General features: G+C 37.9%; 1 protein-coding gene across 5 annotated transcripts in view; it reads right to left on the bottom strand.

Moving 5' to 3' along the window:
- Positions 1–1,106: 1,106 nt before the first annotated feature.
- ttc13 (tetratricopeptide repeat domain 13) overlaps positions 1,107–17,083 on the bottom strand; it is a 30,056-nt gene continuing 14,079 nt past the window's right edge. For 2 of the 5 annotated variants that reach the window (XM_085432353.1, XM_085432357.1), the window contains 15 exons: positions 15,122–15,204; positions 14,867–15,008; positions 14,542–14,716; positions 13,400–13,556; positions 12,758–12,888; positions 12,539–12,671; positions 11,845–11,937; positions 11,547–11,630; positions 11,339–11,423; positions 10,833–10,942; positions 6,876–7,011; positions 5,731–5,810; positions 5,396–5,474; positions 3,915–3,994; positions 1,107–3,833 (listed from right to left, as the gene is read on the bottom strand). In XM_085432353.1, coding sequence (XP_085288479.1) covers positions 3,719–3,833; positions 3,915–3,994; positions 5,396–5,474; positions 5,731–5,810; positions 6,876–7,011; positions 10,833–10,942; positions 11,339–11,423; positions 11,547–11,630; positions 11,845–11,937; positions 12,539–12,671; positions 12,758–12,888; positions 13,400–13,556; positions 14,542–14,716; positions 14,867–15,008; positions 15,122–15,204 — 1,683 coding nt within the window. In that variant the 3' untranslated portion in view covers positions 1,107–3,718. Of the gene's footprint in view, positions 3,834–3,914; positions 3,995–4,900; positions 5,089–5,395; positions 5,475–5,730; positions 5,811–6,875; positions 7,012–10,832; positions 10,943–11,338; positions 11,424–11,546; positions 11,631–11,844; positions 11,938–12,538; positions 12,672–12,757; positions 12,889–13,399; positions 13,557–14,541; positions 14,717–14,866; positions 15,009–15,121; positions 15,205–17,083 lie in introns of those variants that run through there. The other 3 variants (XM_085432355.1, XM_085432354.1, XM_085432356.1) reach the window with 3 other exon arrangements.

The raw sequence follows: 17,083 nt of genomic DNA, 5'->3' as shown, positions 1-17,083 counted from the left end.
ATTCATTAAATCTGAATGCAAATCTCTCAGGCTTGGTTTCCCAGACATGGATTTAGCCTTTTTTCATTGGAGAACTTCCCTGAATGTTTCTTTTATCCTGCCTCTAGGCTTAATCCGTGTCTACGAAACTGAGCCTACAAAGCATGACCTGTCCACCCTATATGGAAGCCCATACGCTACCAAAAACAAATTTAAGTGAATGAAATTGAACTGCAGTAAAGAAAATACTTCTTAGTCCAGATAATACAATAATGACATACTTTTCTCAAGGGAAAGTGGAGTGATTTCTACATTTTAACTGTATTTGTTTAAATAATTGTAATAACAGTAAACTTAAACCTAGCAGATCAGATATTTTACAGTCATAATTCAAAATCAGCGAGAGAAAGAACAGAAGGTTAGGGTGATCAAAGAGAAATAGAAATGTGCTAACAAGTCAGAGTGTGCTGAGAAGGTGGGAGAGTCCTGTGAAGAGCTGATAAATGTAGAAAATGAGCATGCGAACATAAGAGAAGGTGAAGAAGAGTATTTTCAAGGTAGAGTGGGTGGATGTCAGAGCTGATTTGTGACAGATGGACAGCACCAAGAATTAAAACAATGACGGTAGGTATGATGTATTTGGAGACAGTGACGCTGACAAAAAGTCACAAAGTGGAGCCAGAGGAGGCCGAGATGCAGATGTTAAGATTTTCACTGGGAGTGCCCAGAATGCACAGGATTAGACAGGAGTACATCAGAGGGACGGCTCAGGTTGAGCAGTTTGAAGACAAAGTTGTGAGATGTGAATGTTCAATAGTTTGGACACGTGCAGAGGAGGGATGGTGAATATACTGGACAAAGGATTTTGAAGATGGAGCTGCCAGGCGGGAGGTAAAGAGGAAAACCAGATCTGCTGTGGTGACCACTAGAGCGATCAGCCAAAGGAAGACGCACACTTCTTTACTGACTTCACTTTCATTTGGTACATGTAATTTAAATATATATATACGTTGTAAGGACAGAACTGACGGTCTGCCACACCAAAACATGAATGCATTTTTCTTTCTTCTTGACTAAATTATTGTTTGTGAACTTCTTGTGAGGAAAACAAAAATCACCACAAACTGTTAAAACTGTCAAACACTTTTATTAACTGCTGAACATTCATTTCATAAAAAAGTCCCTCCTTCAAGTCTGAAGACATTAGATAAGTTGTGCACTCCTCACTCTAAAGCCCATTGCAGAAATAAATGACTGGGACACCCAGCACAGAAAAGAAAATAACAACCAGTTAGCATAACCATCGATAAGAAAAAACCCCAAAGGACCTGACGTTTTGGTGAAGTGCGAAAACCAATTAAACACTGGAGAGACTGCTTTGTTGTGGACATTCAAAAAACAGAACTACTGCAGTATTGATATGACTATTAATGGTGTGTCTTTAAGCATCAAAGGCCACAGAATATGATAGATTAGTCCAGGTGAGTCACACCTTCTCATTTTGTTCATCACTGTGCTTAAATTTTATTTCCATAGGTTACTGCATGTTTACATTTTACCTAAGTGAAAAAAAATCCTGCAGGATTCACCCAGATTTTCTGAAACAACAAACCAACAAACAAAAAAAGACCACACCATCAGTCTTATTATTTAAACTGAAGTACATTCCAATTCAGACCAGATTTTCTCCAGATATCAAAAACTCAAACAAGAACTTGTTACATATGTAATAAAAAGGGGGGTTAAAATAATCAAAGACAATATTTTAATCTTTAAGACATGTCCCTTATCTCCCAAAGATATTGCTCTCAGGTGTGATGAGGAAGCAAACTGAATCTATGAGCTAATATTCGATGTAAGAGAGGCAGCTGATGCAAGTTCGAGGGAAGACAGGAAGGAAATAAATGCGGTGTGCTTTTCTCCATCCATAATGAATCTTTAAAGGCACAACAGTCACAGATGTTAGAGGACGATCATCTGAAGTTCTGGTCAGGTAAGTCCGATTACATTCATAAACTTTAAAAATTTAAATGTAGTGTTTAAGAGCTAATGATTGAAACTATAAAGAAGTGTCTTCTCATTAAGCCAGTCTGATTTCTTTGTGGTTTTATTTACGGTGAAATTGTTTTATGTTAGCCATTTAGAGCTACATGTGCTTAACATATTTATTCGATCACCAGAATGCAAAAGCTCTCTAATCAAGAGCTTAATACTTAATGCTCAATACTTTTAATGCAAAATAATATAAATAATTATCATTATCCATCAATTTGTAAATGTAGGTTTACAAAAACAAGCAATAAAATAGTAAAGCAATTATTTTTTGATTATAACACCAAATTGCAATCATTTACCATTGTTGCTCCATGGAAGAAAAATGTTTTAGTGGTTGAATGTTATGCTTGATTGGGCCAGGTTAAACTTTGTGTATTTAATTTTTTGTTTTAAACAAGTTCTGGGGAGATTTCTAAGAGTTTTTTTGTTTTTAATGACAGATGGTCTAATGCATTTGTAATGAAAAAATCCCCCAAAATGATTGAACTTATAAAAGACCAGAGAAAAAGTCAAGAAACTTTTTGACTTTTTGTAATTTTTGTAGATTCAAAACTGATAACGACAAGACACCTGCAGATTTGGTGAATGTTTGATATTTTACGCAAAAAGCACCAAATGGCTCTGAAAGCTCTCTAAAATCTCTGACTGCTGTTATTCATCATTAACAAAAAGAAAATAATAAAATAAATCATATTTGCTCAAGTGCTGACAAACAATAGCCCTGAAAATTTTGTTCCATATTTTTAAAACCCCCCAGACTCATTCTCTGCTGAAAGGTTGGATTCTGTGTGCGTGCACAGCAGTGGTTTAACAGAAAATGTTTAAAGTGTCAATTACAATCTTTAATGTTAAATAAAACCAGAAAGTGCCATTTCACATTCTTGGTAACCTAAAGTAAGAGATTTCGGCATGACTCTGCAAAGAAAGCTTGTTCATACCGACCGATGGACAGATGGCGTTGGTTGTGCTTTGGGTGTCTGAGGCACGAGGCCTATAAAGCAGAGAAAGAGCAAAAGGTGGACAGAATCTCTTCTGCATCCCAAACAAACTGAAACATCCTGCTTTCACCATCCAGTATCGTTTCCACAAACACAGAGTGTGGATCTAAGGAATTAACATCGGCCAGTAATAACAAAAGCACCTAAATTTATCCTTAGAGTTCTGTGAGTTAAGGTTGTGCTATAAGAAGTAGAAAAGAAAAATGTTGAATTGCCTGACAACAGAGGTTGAAGAACTTAAAACAGGTGGCAGAGAGGTGACTTAGCACGTCAACCTAAGATTTCTGAAAACCCTTCAAACCATGTTTTTTAAGTAGAAGCTGATTTTTTACATGGATTTAAGGAGAAACAACAGGCAACAAAGATTTGGATAAAACAGTAAGATCAACTTTTGGTAAATTAAAACAGAGGTCACCTCTTTAAAGAGTAAAGCAATCCCATGAATTTGCATTAAAAGCCTTTCACTTCCTTCAAGGTTCAAAAAGAGCTCACACTACTACTTTGCCAAAACCCTTATTACATTTTAAATAATTAATTCCTAATTAATTGTGCCGAGATGGTTTTGCCGATCTCAGTCCAGTGTTGACTGGGATGTAGAAGATGACGGTCCCTTAGGCTCTACCCAGTGCAGGAGCTTTATTATTAAGACTTTCCTAAACAGACCTCTCTGCAGTGCACAAGTCGTGTTAAGACTTTTTTGGACAATGTGAAGATGAGTCTGTGTTGAGGACCTCAATCATTGTTCTGGTTGTCGGGAAGGACTCTGATACAGATGGAAGACTCTGGTACCAACTTGGTAAACTAGAGAGGAAGAGAAAATGTCAGATAATGTGCCTCTGAAGCAGACAAATAACACACCAGAGAAATTATTACTCTTTGTACCTCTTGAGATTCATCCAGCTCTTTGCTGTTTTACTGAAGCTATCTGGACTGGGTGTGGTCATGGCTTCAAAATCTACCAGCTGAAAAGATATATATATATATATATATATATTTAAATCAAGCAAAAACAAACAAACAACCCCCCCAAACTCCCACACAACCGCAACCAGCTTAAAGGATAGGTACAGTAGTTGAAGCGAAGGCCACATTTCCATAAATAAAGAGACGTGTAAATAAACCTGAGCACCATGCTTTCCAAGACACACTTGAAGTTAAACAAGCCAGTTCCTGCTCTTTCTTTGCAGTGCAGATTTACAAAAAAAGAAAGCTTTTCTAAAAATTGACAGATAACTTTATAGAAGTTAAACGCTGTGTAGCAAAAATGAGAAGCCCGCTTTCTTTCCAATGTGGTCAGACTAAATCATGAAGGGTTTTGGAAAATTCCTTAAGAAGCAACAATATGAAGAAAAACACAGCAGGGCTGCCAACTGTTCATACCATCTGTGAGACACCTGCTTTCACTCTCGACTTGAACACGAACAAGGAACGCGAACAATCCTCTCTTACATGCAGTAAACGGCAGGAGACAGAGATCAGCGATACCAGGATGTATCATAGATGAAAGACCACATCTGATTTTAGACAAGGACTGACCCCTGGCCCACTTTCAATTCAGCGGATACATCCCAGCACTTGTAATCTCTAATTATTAAAGTAAGTACCAAAAAAGCACTGCAAAGTTGAAGAAAACTATGACCTGAAGTTTAATTAAACATGTTTATTAGTTAACATATGAGAAGCAGGTGAAGGCAGCAGACACTGATGTCATCACTAATCAGGCAAAAAGAACTAAACGGATTTAAACCGATTATCCTGGACTGTTATCAAATATGTCAGCAAGGGAGGTTGCTGCAGAGCTAATGGTTTTTCTTTCTTATGAGGAAAAAGTTTTCCAGTCTGATTATATGTTATTTTGAAGACTGAACCTTTGCTCTGCTGCCACTCTGGACCACTGAAACCATCTGGACTTTGGCTGAAGTGATGATGGTCCAAAATTGTACAGAAGATGAAGTGACCACAAATCACCAAAAAAATATAATCTCTGAATGTTGCACCACTCCTGCAAGAGGAAATCATGAAGTCTGCAGTCCTTCTGCACCAGGTAAATCAGCACCTACATGTACATAGTGCTCATTTAAACACGACTTGAGACCTAGAAACACATTCTAGACCGTATAAGCAATGTAATCTTACATAACATATGGTAGAGTAAGCACCAGTGTAAATGACAATGGACAGCTTTCAAATTTTTGTTACCCATTTTTAAAAAATTACATTTAAAATATTTAATTATCTGCTAAAAAATTGCATTTGGTCCTATGCATTACTTCCATATATAACAAATGTCATAGAGATTAGTGTTAAGTCAATAAAAACTTGCTATATATTCTTCTACTGAAGTAAGATTCACATTAATTTACCTTTCCTTTCGGGATCCTACCAATGACCTCTTTCCCACTGGCCATCAGTGCCCCCATCACCACTGAGTAAGCCACCACACTGAGGAGAAAGTGATGCTTCATTAGCTGAATACTTCCTCTGACATGTTTCAAGAGTTTCACGTTTCAAGACCACAGACTAAAATAACACTAATATTATTATCCTGCATTTATCTTTCAGTCTTACTAGGCCATTGTTTCTGGGAGTTTTTTCCAAACTAAGATGACAGCTACAAAGAAACTCTCTCTCCCATTTATCATTCAAATGTAGAAATGCTTCATATTGCACCTGTGGGCTGTTTTGACTTTGAAATTACCTGGATCCTCTGGAAAGAGGCATGAGGTTGCAGAAGTAATAAACCAAGGAGAGGATCAGGTTACACACTGCATCTGCATCCTGAAAGAACAAAGATCATCACAGAATCAGCTATTCAGTTGTGAACAAAGGCTTAATGTAGTCGTGACCTCTGCTGCACTGTGTGCTGTCTTCAGTTACGGTTTATCTTAACGGGGTGAAAGCAGAGAAGGCTGCAGACATAATAAAACAGAACAAAGAGCGAAAGCCAGGAGGGATGTTCACATTGTTCCAGGTCTCTGTTACAGAGGAGTGAGAACATCCTGTTTAGTTCTTGTTTGTTAGTTGTTTAGTCAGGACCACTGTTGTGCTGTCTGTATAAATTAGCAGACAAGTCACGGTAGGCTGCCGGCACAGATTTTTTAATCAAGACAAACTGCTTAAATGGTTTGTTCTGTTTATTCCGGCAGTTTGACAGAAAACCATCAACAGAAATGAATGGCAGCAAATAAACTCAGCTAAATCCAACAGTGACAGAGAATTAATCAGTTCTACTCATAGTTTGCTTGTCTAGACAAGTAAAATATGTGATTCCAGTAGAGAGGGCCAGAGTGGGAATAAGAGGGGAGAGGAAGACGCTGAGGAAAAAACAGACATGAGGCTTATGTTTTGTTTTGCTTTTGAACACTGCCTTGTCTTTTCTAAAGTGACTTTTATCTCTTATGTAAAGAGATTGTAAACAGCCTTGCTACTCTAATAAATAATAAATACGACTTAATGTGTTTTTATGTTTATATTGACAGATCCATCTGTTCTCCTGCAGCTGTGACGGTTTCTAGCTCGATACAAAACCTTTTTGCTAGATACTGCTTGAACAGAATTCAACTTGTAAATATTTTCTATTTATTCTTCAGAAAATATATTAAAAAAATCTTTTTGCCAAATGTCCAAACCCCAGACACTAGAGACAATATCAGAGATATGAAACCGCAAGAAAAAAAACTAGAACCAAAGCTGGAACACAAAAACAACATTTTATTTGCAGGTATTGCTTTAGAGAAAGGAACATCCTTTGTTAACTTAAGATGTCATCTACTTAAAGCTGTCCAGAAATGGATATTTCACATTGCACCACCATCTGCTTTCTATTACCAGCAGGAATCTTACCCCGAGTTCGCTTGATAACATCAATGCCTTTCCTTTGGCTGTGAGGTCTTTGTAGATGGACTCTATTTCTGACTGGTACTGCTGCGTCCGCTCTTCAGTTGTCTGCGTTTCTACAGAGAATAACATGTTTCCCACCCTGAAATAAAAGAAAATTAAACACTTCAGAGGGTAAAACTTGGAAATATCTGGTTATGTGTGTAGAAGTGTAAAGCATCTACCTAAAAACTGTGGAGCACATGTTAAAAAACAGGTGTTACTGGTTTTTGCAGTAATGAGTCTGCACATATTAAATGAAAACATTAAATTTCAACTGCCCTCCTTTTTTAAGTAGTCACTTTTTTCAGAGATACAAAATTCCCATTGTTTCTGACATTTTTTAAATTTGATTTCAGTCAAAGTGAAAGGACAAAGTCACAGGGAGCTACAAAAGATGAATAGTACCAGTGGAAAGAGACAACTGTGCAGGTATGGCTAATAACAATAATAACAATAATAATAATAACTAGAAAGTGCATTTTCTGAAGAAACTGCAGTGTGAATGCTTGAATCTGAATGTATGCACTGAAATGAATTAGTTACTGAATTTAAGTTAAAAATCTTGAATGAGATAAAAAAAAAACCCGAATTTAACCTAAAAACAAAAGTGCTGAACTGCTAAAAGCTGAAGGTTACACAGAAGAAGTTGGAAAAAAGCTGAAAATGTTTTAATTGTAAATTAGAAAAACCTAAGAAATGAGAAAAGAACATTTAGAGTCAGAAAACATCTGAAAGAATATTAAAAGGTCATATTCTTTGAATCACTGAATGACTAAAATGTGATCCCTCCACTTGGACCCACACAGTTTAAAAAGTTTACATCTCTGAGCTTTGAAAGACAAGATGTTGGAAAAAGAACAACGATGGCGACGTTTTGAGGGTAAAATGATGGCTTTAACACTGTGGACACAGCAGCAGTTGAAAGAGAAGTGTTTAAGATGAATTTTGGCAGAGTGGCAGGCAGAGCTCGTTAAGCAGGCAGGTGTGAGCCTGGTTGCTATAGTGACCGCACCCAATGGCTCCATACACACGTACACAGACATGCACCTCACTTTTGCTGCTTAAAATGAACAGAAAAGTCAGGCCGAAACAAATCGCTCCCAAATGAAAAGTAAAAGTCGTATTGACAAAATTCTTTCACTGTGAGCGACAGCAATGTCTAGTCTACCTAATTCTCAGTTTTCATGCCTGTGGAGCTTATTATATGGACGTGGTGACAGTGGAAAGACACCATGCTCTTCTGATTTTCAAACGAACCTTCTGAGCCATTTTAACATTAGAGTCTATGGAAGAGTTGGAGGGAGGAGGCTGTGCATTGGTGACATTTATGAAAGAACCATAACACCTAGTACAATAGTAAACACATTGGATGAAAGAGGACAGCCATGGCTACGTTTTGAGGGTAAAATCATACCTGTAGAGCAAACGCTGCGGACACAGCAGCAGTTTTAAAAAAGATTTTAAGATTAATTTTTTTGCTCCTCTCACTCTAGCAGTTGAGCTGCCTCACTCTAGCCCCAACATTCCGTCCCATACACACCCATTATAAACTCTGAAACGGGTGAAAAAACATCATGAAACTTAAACTGGAACTGAAGAAAAAGTATAATAGATATTGAAAAGATAAATACAAGTTGAATAGTTGAATGTCTTGTCTTCGTTTTAAAGTTTGAATGGTGGCTCTATGTGAACGTATGTTGAAGTAGTAAGAGTTTAAAAATGAGTAAGTTGAATGAGAATTTGAAGGGTCTCCCCATTGAAATACATGGGAAATTTTTGTTGAATAAAGTTGAATAAAATTAAAAATATAAATGTTAAAAATGAGAAAAGTAGAAGCACACCATTCCAAAAGAAGAGGAATCTAATGGTGTTTGAATGGTTTTTCTAAGTTGAACGGTTTTGAAGGAGATAGTCGGCGAAAAACGTACGGAATAGGAAAAAATAATAATAAAGATTAGAAGAACAATACTGTGAATGCTTTTCAAGCATTCACACTAATAAAGAGAAACAGGAACTCAATAGTGTGGATGCTTAAAGCATCCACACAACTAGAAAGTGCATTTTCTGAAGAAACTGCAGTGTGAATGCTTGAATCTGAATGTATGCATTGAAATGAAATAATTACTGAATTTAAGTTAAAAATTTTGAATGAGATAAAAAAAAAAAAACCCCGAATTTAACCTGAAAACAAAAGTGCTGAACTGCTAAAAGCTGAAGGTTACACAGAAGAAGAAGTTGGAAAAAAGCTGAAAATGTTTTAATTGTAAATTAGAAAAACCTAAGAAATGAGAAAAGAACATTTAGAGTCAGAAAACATCTGAAAGAATATTAAAAGGTCATATTCTTTGAATCACTGAATGACTCAAATGTGATCCCTCCACTTGGACCCACACAGTTTAAAAAGTTTACATCTCTGAGCTTTGAAAGACAAGATGTTGGAAAAAGAACAACGATGGCGACGTTTTGAGGGTAAAATGATGGCTTTAACACTGTGGACACAGCAGCAGTTGAAAGAGAAGTGTTTAAGATGAATCTTGGCAGAGTGGCAGAGAGAGCTCGTTAAGCAGGCAGGTGTGAGCCTGGTTGCTATAGTGACCGCACCCAAGGGCTCCATACACACGGACACAGACATGCACCTCACTTTTGCTGCTTAAAATGAACAGAAGAGTCAGGCCGAAACAAATCGTTCCCAAATGAAAAGTAAAAGTCGTATTGACAAAATTCTTTCACTGTGAGCGACAGCAATGTCTAGTCTACCAAATTCTCAGTTTTCATGTCTGTGGAGTTTATTATATGGACGTGGTGACAGTGTAAAGACACCATGCTCTTCTGATTTTCAAACGAACCTTCTGAGCCATTTTAACATTAGAGTCTATGGAAGAGTTGGAGGGAGGAGGCTGTGCATTGGTGACATTTATGAAAGAACCATAACACCTAGGACAATAGTAAACACATTGGATGAAAGAGGACAGCCATGGCTACGTTTTGAGGGTAAAATCATACCTGTAGAGCAAACGCTGCGGACACAGCAGCAGTTTTAAAAAAGATTTTAAGATTAATTTTTTTGCTCCTCTCACTCTAGCAGTTGAGCTGCCTCACTCTAGCCCCAACATTCCGTCCCATACACACCCATTATAAACTCTGAAACGGGTGAAAAAACATCATGAAACTTAAACTGGAACTGAAGAAAAAGTATAATAGATATTGAAAAGATAAATACAAGTTGAATAGTTGAATGTCTTGTCTTCGTTTTAAAGTTTGAATGGTGGCTCTATGTCAATGTATGTGGAAGTAGTAAGAGTTTAAAGAGGAGGAAGTTGAATGAGAATTTGAAGGGTCTCCCCATTGAAATACATGGGAAATTTTTGTTGAATAAAGTTGAATAAAATTAAAAATATAAATGTTAAAAATGAGAAAAATAGAAGCAGTCATGTCCAAAATAATAGGAATCTAACGATGTTTGAATGGTTTTTCTAAGTTGAACGGTTTTGAAGGAGTAGGCTTTCAAAAAACGTACGGAATAAGAAAATATAATAATAAAGATTAGAAGAACAATACTGTGAATGCTTTTCAAGCATTCACACTAATTATTATTATTATTATTATAATGACCTGAATAATTCTAATTCAGTTCAAAAATCCAGCGCTCCCAATGCTGATTGTAAAACATGTGAAATTCTGACAGTTACTGCTCCTTATCTGTGCACAAGAAACATATTCTTAGCACCTTTTGATTGACCTTTGTGTTGTACACATACCTACGTATGTAAATACTTTACTGTTCATGAAATATACCTTCTAGGAGATCCTTGTGATTATTATTCCCCTGTTCAAATATTTATATTTAATTTTTATATGAAATGTTAGTGTTGAAGAAAGTGTTCTTTTAGAATATTGAACACAGAGAACGGCAGACTGCACCTGTCTCCAGTGATGGTAATGGTGAAGCCATCGTACTCTTTCCCAGGGTCCTTCAGGCTCGGCACCTTCGAGTTGACTGTGAAGCCATCTCTGGTTTTACTGTTGAACTGCTTCAGGAAGAAACACACCAAACAAAAAAACAAACAAAAACAAAACAGGATGTTGTGCTGCTTTAAAAGGTCTCTTATGGGCAAACATTCATCAATATCAAAATATATTTTAAACTACATGACAACCAAATATTGATTAAATTTAATATGGAAAAATGTAATACATGCGTTTAAACTTTTATGTTTTTTTCGAATTCAGTTTCTGTCAGTCAAGTTTGATGTGGTTTTTTGGATCAACAGCATATAGATCTAGGCTCCAGATCTAAGCTATAGATATAAGTTCACACACAAAACTGGGAAGTAATGAACATCACTAGTGTTACTAGTAGACTAAAACTAATATCCACTTGAATCCTTGAGTGCAACCTGAACTAGATTCTCTCATATCCTTCTTACCTTCATTATAGGAAGCAAATCTTCTACTTTATTCACATTTTCTAGAGCTTGGCGGACTTCCAGGAGGCCTCTGGGGTTGTATGCCCTGAGACAGACAATAAGAACATGTTGGTTACAGAAACAGCAAAAACACTGCAAGAATAATTAAGCCATAGATGATGCTTCAAGGAATTCTGCAAAGTCATTGGAGTTGTGATTCAGGTTTTACCCGTGGTAGACCAGTATTCTGTCTTTGATGAAGTCAAGTATGTTGTCAAAGTAGGCAAGGTATCTGATGTTGATAATTTGCCCCCTGGACAAATAAAGAGGGAAAAAACAGACCTCAATATACTACTTTTCAAGGAGCTTCTCAGAATGAGGCTCTCAAAGGGAACAGAATGATAGAGATACGTCATATTCCAAGAAATTGAAATAAATGTTTCTGCACTACAAGGTGAGGCCATATGGAAATTCAATCCTGTAACCCATGAGAGTGTTTGACGCCGTCTTCGAGGCCAAGTTGTTACCTGATGAGGTTGATGTGATTGTTGAAGCCTCGACTGAGACTCCTGGCAGGCATCTGGTCTAACCACAAAACTGGCTGGTCTGGATCGGCGATCCTACGAGTACAGGAAAGGCCCGTTTAGTGTTTCAACACTGCAATCTAATTAACCACACATCAAACACTCTAGTGGGAAAGTGACTTGTTGAATTTGGCCAGAATTGGTGAGAACAGGCTAGTTACCAGGATAAGTAAACCACAGTGAAATGTGAAAAACGACCTGACTGCTGAGTTCTTTCTAGTGCTCACACGGTAAAAACTTAAGCCATGTGTCAGCTTCAGTCTAGACTTCATTTTGCAATGCAGGACAGTTGAAACATCATATGTCAGCATCTGTATCCTTCCTATTCCTTCAGTTTTCAGTTTTAGAGTCATTTCCTGGAGATAATTAGGATCCCATAGTTCCTCTTCACAACACCCAATTTCTTGTGGAATGAGAAAGAAACATTTTTCTAGGTGTTTTACTCATTAATGTCTGTCCAAGCTAAACATGCACTTAAAAGAGTGATGCTAAAATTAATTCCCTACAGTCTCTGCATTATGCCACTCTTTTCCAATGGAAATACAGATGTCAAACATAATGGTGCCTCCATAAATTTGATCTGAGTGATCTCATATAAATTTGGTACAAAGTCCTTTTTATTTTGTGTGTTTCTCACCTCCTCCATTTGACTGCTATGTCAAACATGTCTCTCCACTGCATTTGCCTGGTTTTGCCGTTGACTCGCACTTTGGAGTTGCTCCATGTCCGATGCATGGCCTGCATTACCTCTAAGGTTGCTAATCCCATGGCTGAAGAAGCACAGACAGCTCTTTATTTTTAGGCTCTTGTTAACACTTGGTGATCTTTTCAAACTGTGGCATTGTCTCTGTGGTACCTCTGTGTATTCTTCTGTTGGGTAGAAAACCAGGAGTGTCATACTGCATGAGTGCCCCCAGATGGTCGGCCGTGCAGATCAGCTTCTGAACTTCATTGCTGTAGCTGTCGAAGTTCTGTGGCAGCACGTCTCTGCCAACCAGAAAGACGTGGAGAATAAGGCTTTCATGAAACGCACTTTTTTTTTTCCTAGACACTGGCTGTCAACCTTCTACAATATCACAAAACAGATGAAGTAGTTCGAGCCTGCTGACATGCATGCATAAAAACATCTACTTGATGAACACAGGAGCTTTCGTGTCATATGGAAAACATGGCAGGTGTTGGTTTTCAACCACAAAACGCTGCCTCGTGTTTTAGCTCATGAAAACTGCTACAAACTGAAGCTCAGGAAACCACAGTTATGATGGTCCTGATTTTCCTAGATTTTCTTATGATGACAGACTTAAGGTGAAGCGTAGGGCATCCTAAATTAAATTCAGATTGAAATGTGAAAATAAATGTAATCTGTCACAATAATTTCTGCTTTGACCTCAGAGAAAGCTTGACATTTATATAAAGAATAGCTAGATTAATCACTTCATCATCGCAGCATTATTACAGTTGATCATTATGGTCAGAGTTAACAGTCCCCCAAACCCACTTGATATGTGGCTGCAGGCCAGGCTGTTCTTCATAGTCCTCTATTAAAAAAGGCAGGTTCTTGGCCCAGTGGTTCTTAAAGTTTCCCGGTAAGTCCTGGTCCACGTTGTACTCTGCTACTGGGATATCCAGGTGGGAGTGCAGGTAACGAGAGTACTCTGGAAGAAATCAAGTAAACAGGACCTTTATGTGAGAAGTAAATAGACCAGAGGTGGTGCATTATGAGGTGGTGGTTTAGGTCAAAGGATACTGAAGCTAAAAATAAAGAAAAAGCATGGTTAAGGTATACAGAAGAGTCTATCATGGCCAAATAATACAAAAAGGGCACAAGCACAAATGAGACTGAATGAATGAATGCTTTCTTCTGATGAACCAGGAGGACATTCAGAAGCCTTAATTTCCTGTTTTTGTTTTGTTTGTTTTTTTAAAAAGCCCATCAAATTCTAACATTCCTGGGTTTTTTAAAATTGCAATAGTTCTCCTGAAAATTAAATCAGAAGAAAATGCTATTCTTTAATGCAAAAGTAATACACTGGAAATACTCCTCTGTATGTCACATCTGGTGGCCTTGACCTCAGCTGTGCTGCATGTCACTCCCCCCTTGTTTCCTCAACTTTGTACTTTAACAATTGTTTTAATGAAAGCCTCCAATGCTCAAAGAAACTCTGAACATTTGAAAATATGAAAAATACACGAAAAAACAAGCAATGTGACGTTTTGGAGAATCTAAAATATAACTGTCCGTTTCCTTTTTTGTTAAAACAATTAGTAATAATGCATTCAGTATAGACTCTGTAATAGACTGCACACCTATGCCTGAACGACTCTTGTGCTCTAGGTTCTTTGAAAACATGTCTTGAATGGACTCTATAGGAAGTCTCCAGGTGTCACGTGGTATCCTAAGCATGTTAGCGGCAGTCTTATAAGCTGACAGTTGTAGCTGCCATAAATCACCCCAGTCATTGGTTTCTGAGGTTTGTTCATCTGCCAGTTTATCCTGTAGGCAGAGCTCTGACTTGGAGAGCAGACTTTTTATTTACCCTGTAAAATAAGACTGATCTTGAATCAGCATTCTTCTCTTTATCTGCGATCAGTCATAATGTGTATGCATGTGTGTGTGTATATATATAAAGACCCACCCACCTCTGAGGTATTTAACTTTGAGGTATTCAGAGCTGGCTTTTTGCCCCAGCAGAGGGTCGTTCAACATGACTTTAGTCTGAGCTTTGATGCCTTCGTAAAACTGCCCCATGGCCACGTGACTCAGCCCCTTCATGTACTGACACACCTCGTTGTAAGGCTCCAACTGAAGACACCTCTGAGGAAAACAAGAGAATTACATTGCATATGAATCCATTACCACTTCTTTCCTTTTGCTGCTAGCAAACCCTGTGTAAATTAAAAATTCCTAAAATTGCAGAGAGGGGTGTAAGGACAGCCTGTTTTACTTCGTTGTGGATAATTCTACCTTGAAGTTGCCTATGGCCTCCTGCAGAGAGCCATGGTGGTACAGCATCATGCCACGGAGCTGGAGAGACTGGATGTGGTTCTGATTCAGCATGAGGGCTTTCTGGAAGCTCTCCATGGCTGATTCAAAGTCACCAAGCTCTCTGGGAGAAGGAAGAGGAAAAGCAACTGTTGATATTTGGCTAAATACCCTATGTCAAAGTGACATCCTGCATTTATGCATGGAGTAAGAAAGCATGCTGCAGAGTGCTTGTACCTGTAGGCCTGTCCGAGGCTCTTATAGGCATCTATAAAGTCAGACTTCAGTTTCAGTGCTTCTTTAAAGGTCTCAATGGCTTCCTGATAAAGAAAAAAGCAACCTTTCACATACATTGACAACACAGTTGAGAGGAAATGCATTAAGGAACACGCAGACCAGAAATTCTGAGTCAGCAGGTGGTTCAGAACTTTAACACATTCAGATTTTGTCTTATGTAACCCCAGTGTGGACATGGCTAAATGCTGGAGTGTAGCAGTAACTGTTTAACACTTAGTTTAACAGTTAAACTGTTTACTATAATTACAGTCCTAGCTTTACAAACAAAGGTGACAGTAATGCTGATAGTTTTAGGTGTTCAGCACAACGTTATTACAAAATATTGTGGCAAGCCAGCCAACTGAGATATTTAAGAAATCAGTATCATAGTGATGCAACAGAGAGACTGAGACAGGGGATCATCAGACACCATCTGTGACTATTCACACCAAGTGCCATAGAAAGCCAACTAAGAACTGTTCAGATATTTCAGCCTGGTCCAGCCACTCTTTGCATAGTAAGGTTGGACAGTTGGACGAATTTATCAACCATCGACGATAGGTTGAGCCTTTCACTGGTCGTTTTATTTATTTATTTGCCCATGAGTAGGTTTGCTAATAATGTCAGTTGAAGCTAAAAGAAGCAGTCAATGGGGGAAAAAAAAAAAAAAAAAAAAAAAATAGGGCTGTTTTAACGTCATCCTCTTCCAGCTGGGAGCAAATGCACCCTCCTCAGACTGCCCCCAAATGGAGCGATTTATTTACTCAAACTCATAACAGAAAGAAAGGCAGCAGCCTATGTTCAGAAATAGAAAACAAAACATTTTATTTAACTATACATCTGCACAAGCGGTGGTTGCGGTTACATCCTCAGGTTTGGCTCTTTAATCCAGTTTAAAGTCAAAGAAATCCGAAATTGCTGACTTTCAATTTTTTTGGACAACTAGTTCCTCCAAGTTTGGACTTCTTCTGTGTTCTAAACGTGCAAAACAGTCCGTGCATGATTACATTGCTCTGCCCATCAAAAAGTCACCTGTGCAGATATATCGCCTATCGTCATATATGGGACCGATGAATGTCAGTTAGAAAAAATGTACATATCGCCCAACCTTAGTGCATAGCATGCAAATAAAAAGCAGATTCCACCAATGGGCACAACTCTCTCATTTAGAGTAAGCAATTAGTTCAACAATCACATTCGCAACTATCATTAAAAGCGCTAATGTTGTTGTTTGCAGTTAACTGTCAGCTGCCTGCAGGAGCTGCAGCTGGGATTCCCCCAGGAAATCCTTTATGTTTAGCATCTACATGTCATGTAGATTCAAGTGCTGCTCTGCACACATTAGTCAGTGTGTGGGAAATAAAAATGCACTTGGCTTGGGCAGACTTTAAATTAACATAGTAATTAGAAGTTAAGCAACATCTTATCATTCATCTACCATTTTTACTTCCCTTGTGGTGCACAGCGGATTTTATCAAAGACGAAAGCAGCTACCCCAGCATTAAGAGACACTTTCAGCATGAACGTGCTAAACATCACCAAGCACAACAAACAGCTAGCAGAAAACTCTGGTATAACACAGCAACAATCTCATCCGTCAGAAAGGCCAGGAAGAAAATGAAAAAAAAAAGTCAACTTTAACAAAGTTGACTTTTGTTAAAGCAAATTGAATAACTTTACCAAAGCATGTGGTTCCATCTGCTTCACAGCTGCATATATGTAAATAAGTTAAATCTGCAGACAAGCTTAGAACACAATATGCATGAAACCCAATAAGCTTGAGCTTGTATTAAGCTATTCATCTCCTTCCCTTCATCTCCTGACACTGTAAGTCGCAAATATAATATTTAAACAACCCCCCCAAAAAACCAAACAAAAAAACAAAACAGTCAGCTGACATTTGAATACATTTCTGTGACTGTG

This window comes from Copadichromis virginalis, linkage group LG15 (genome assembly GCF_057382275.1).
Source record: "Copadichromis virginalis isolate Kocher_CV1m ecotype Utaka linkage group LG15, C_Virginalis_male_GT1.1, whole genome shotgun sequence".
In the NCBI taxonomy this organism is placed as follows: domain Eukaryota; kingdom Metazoa; phylum Chordata; class Actinopteri; order Cichliformes; family Cichlidae; genus Copadichromis; species Copadichromis virginalis.
The sequence above is the reverse complement of the archived record's forward strand: the minus strand, read 5'-3'. Positions and strand labels throughout refer to the sequence as shown.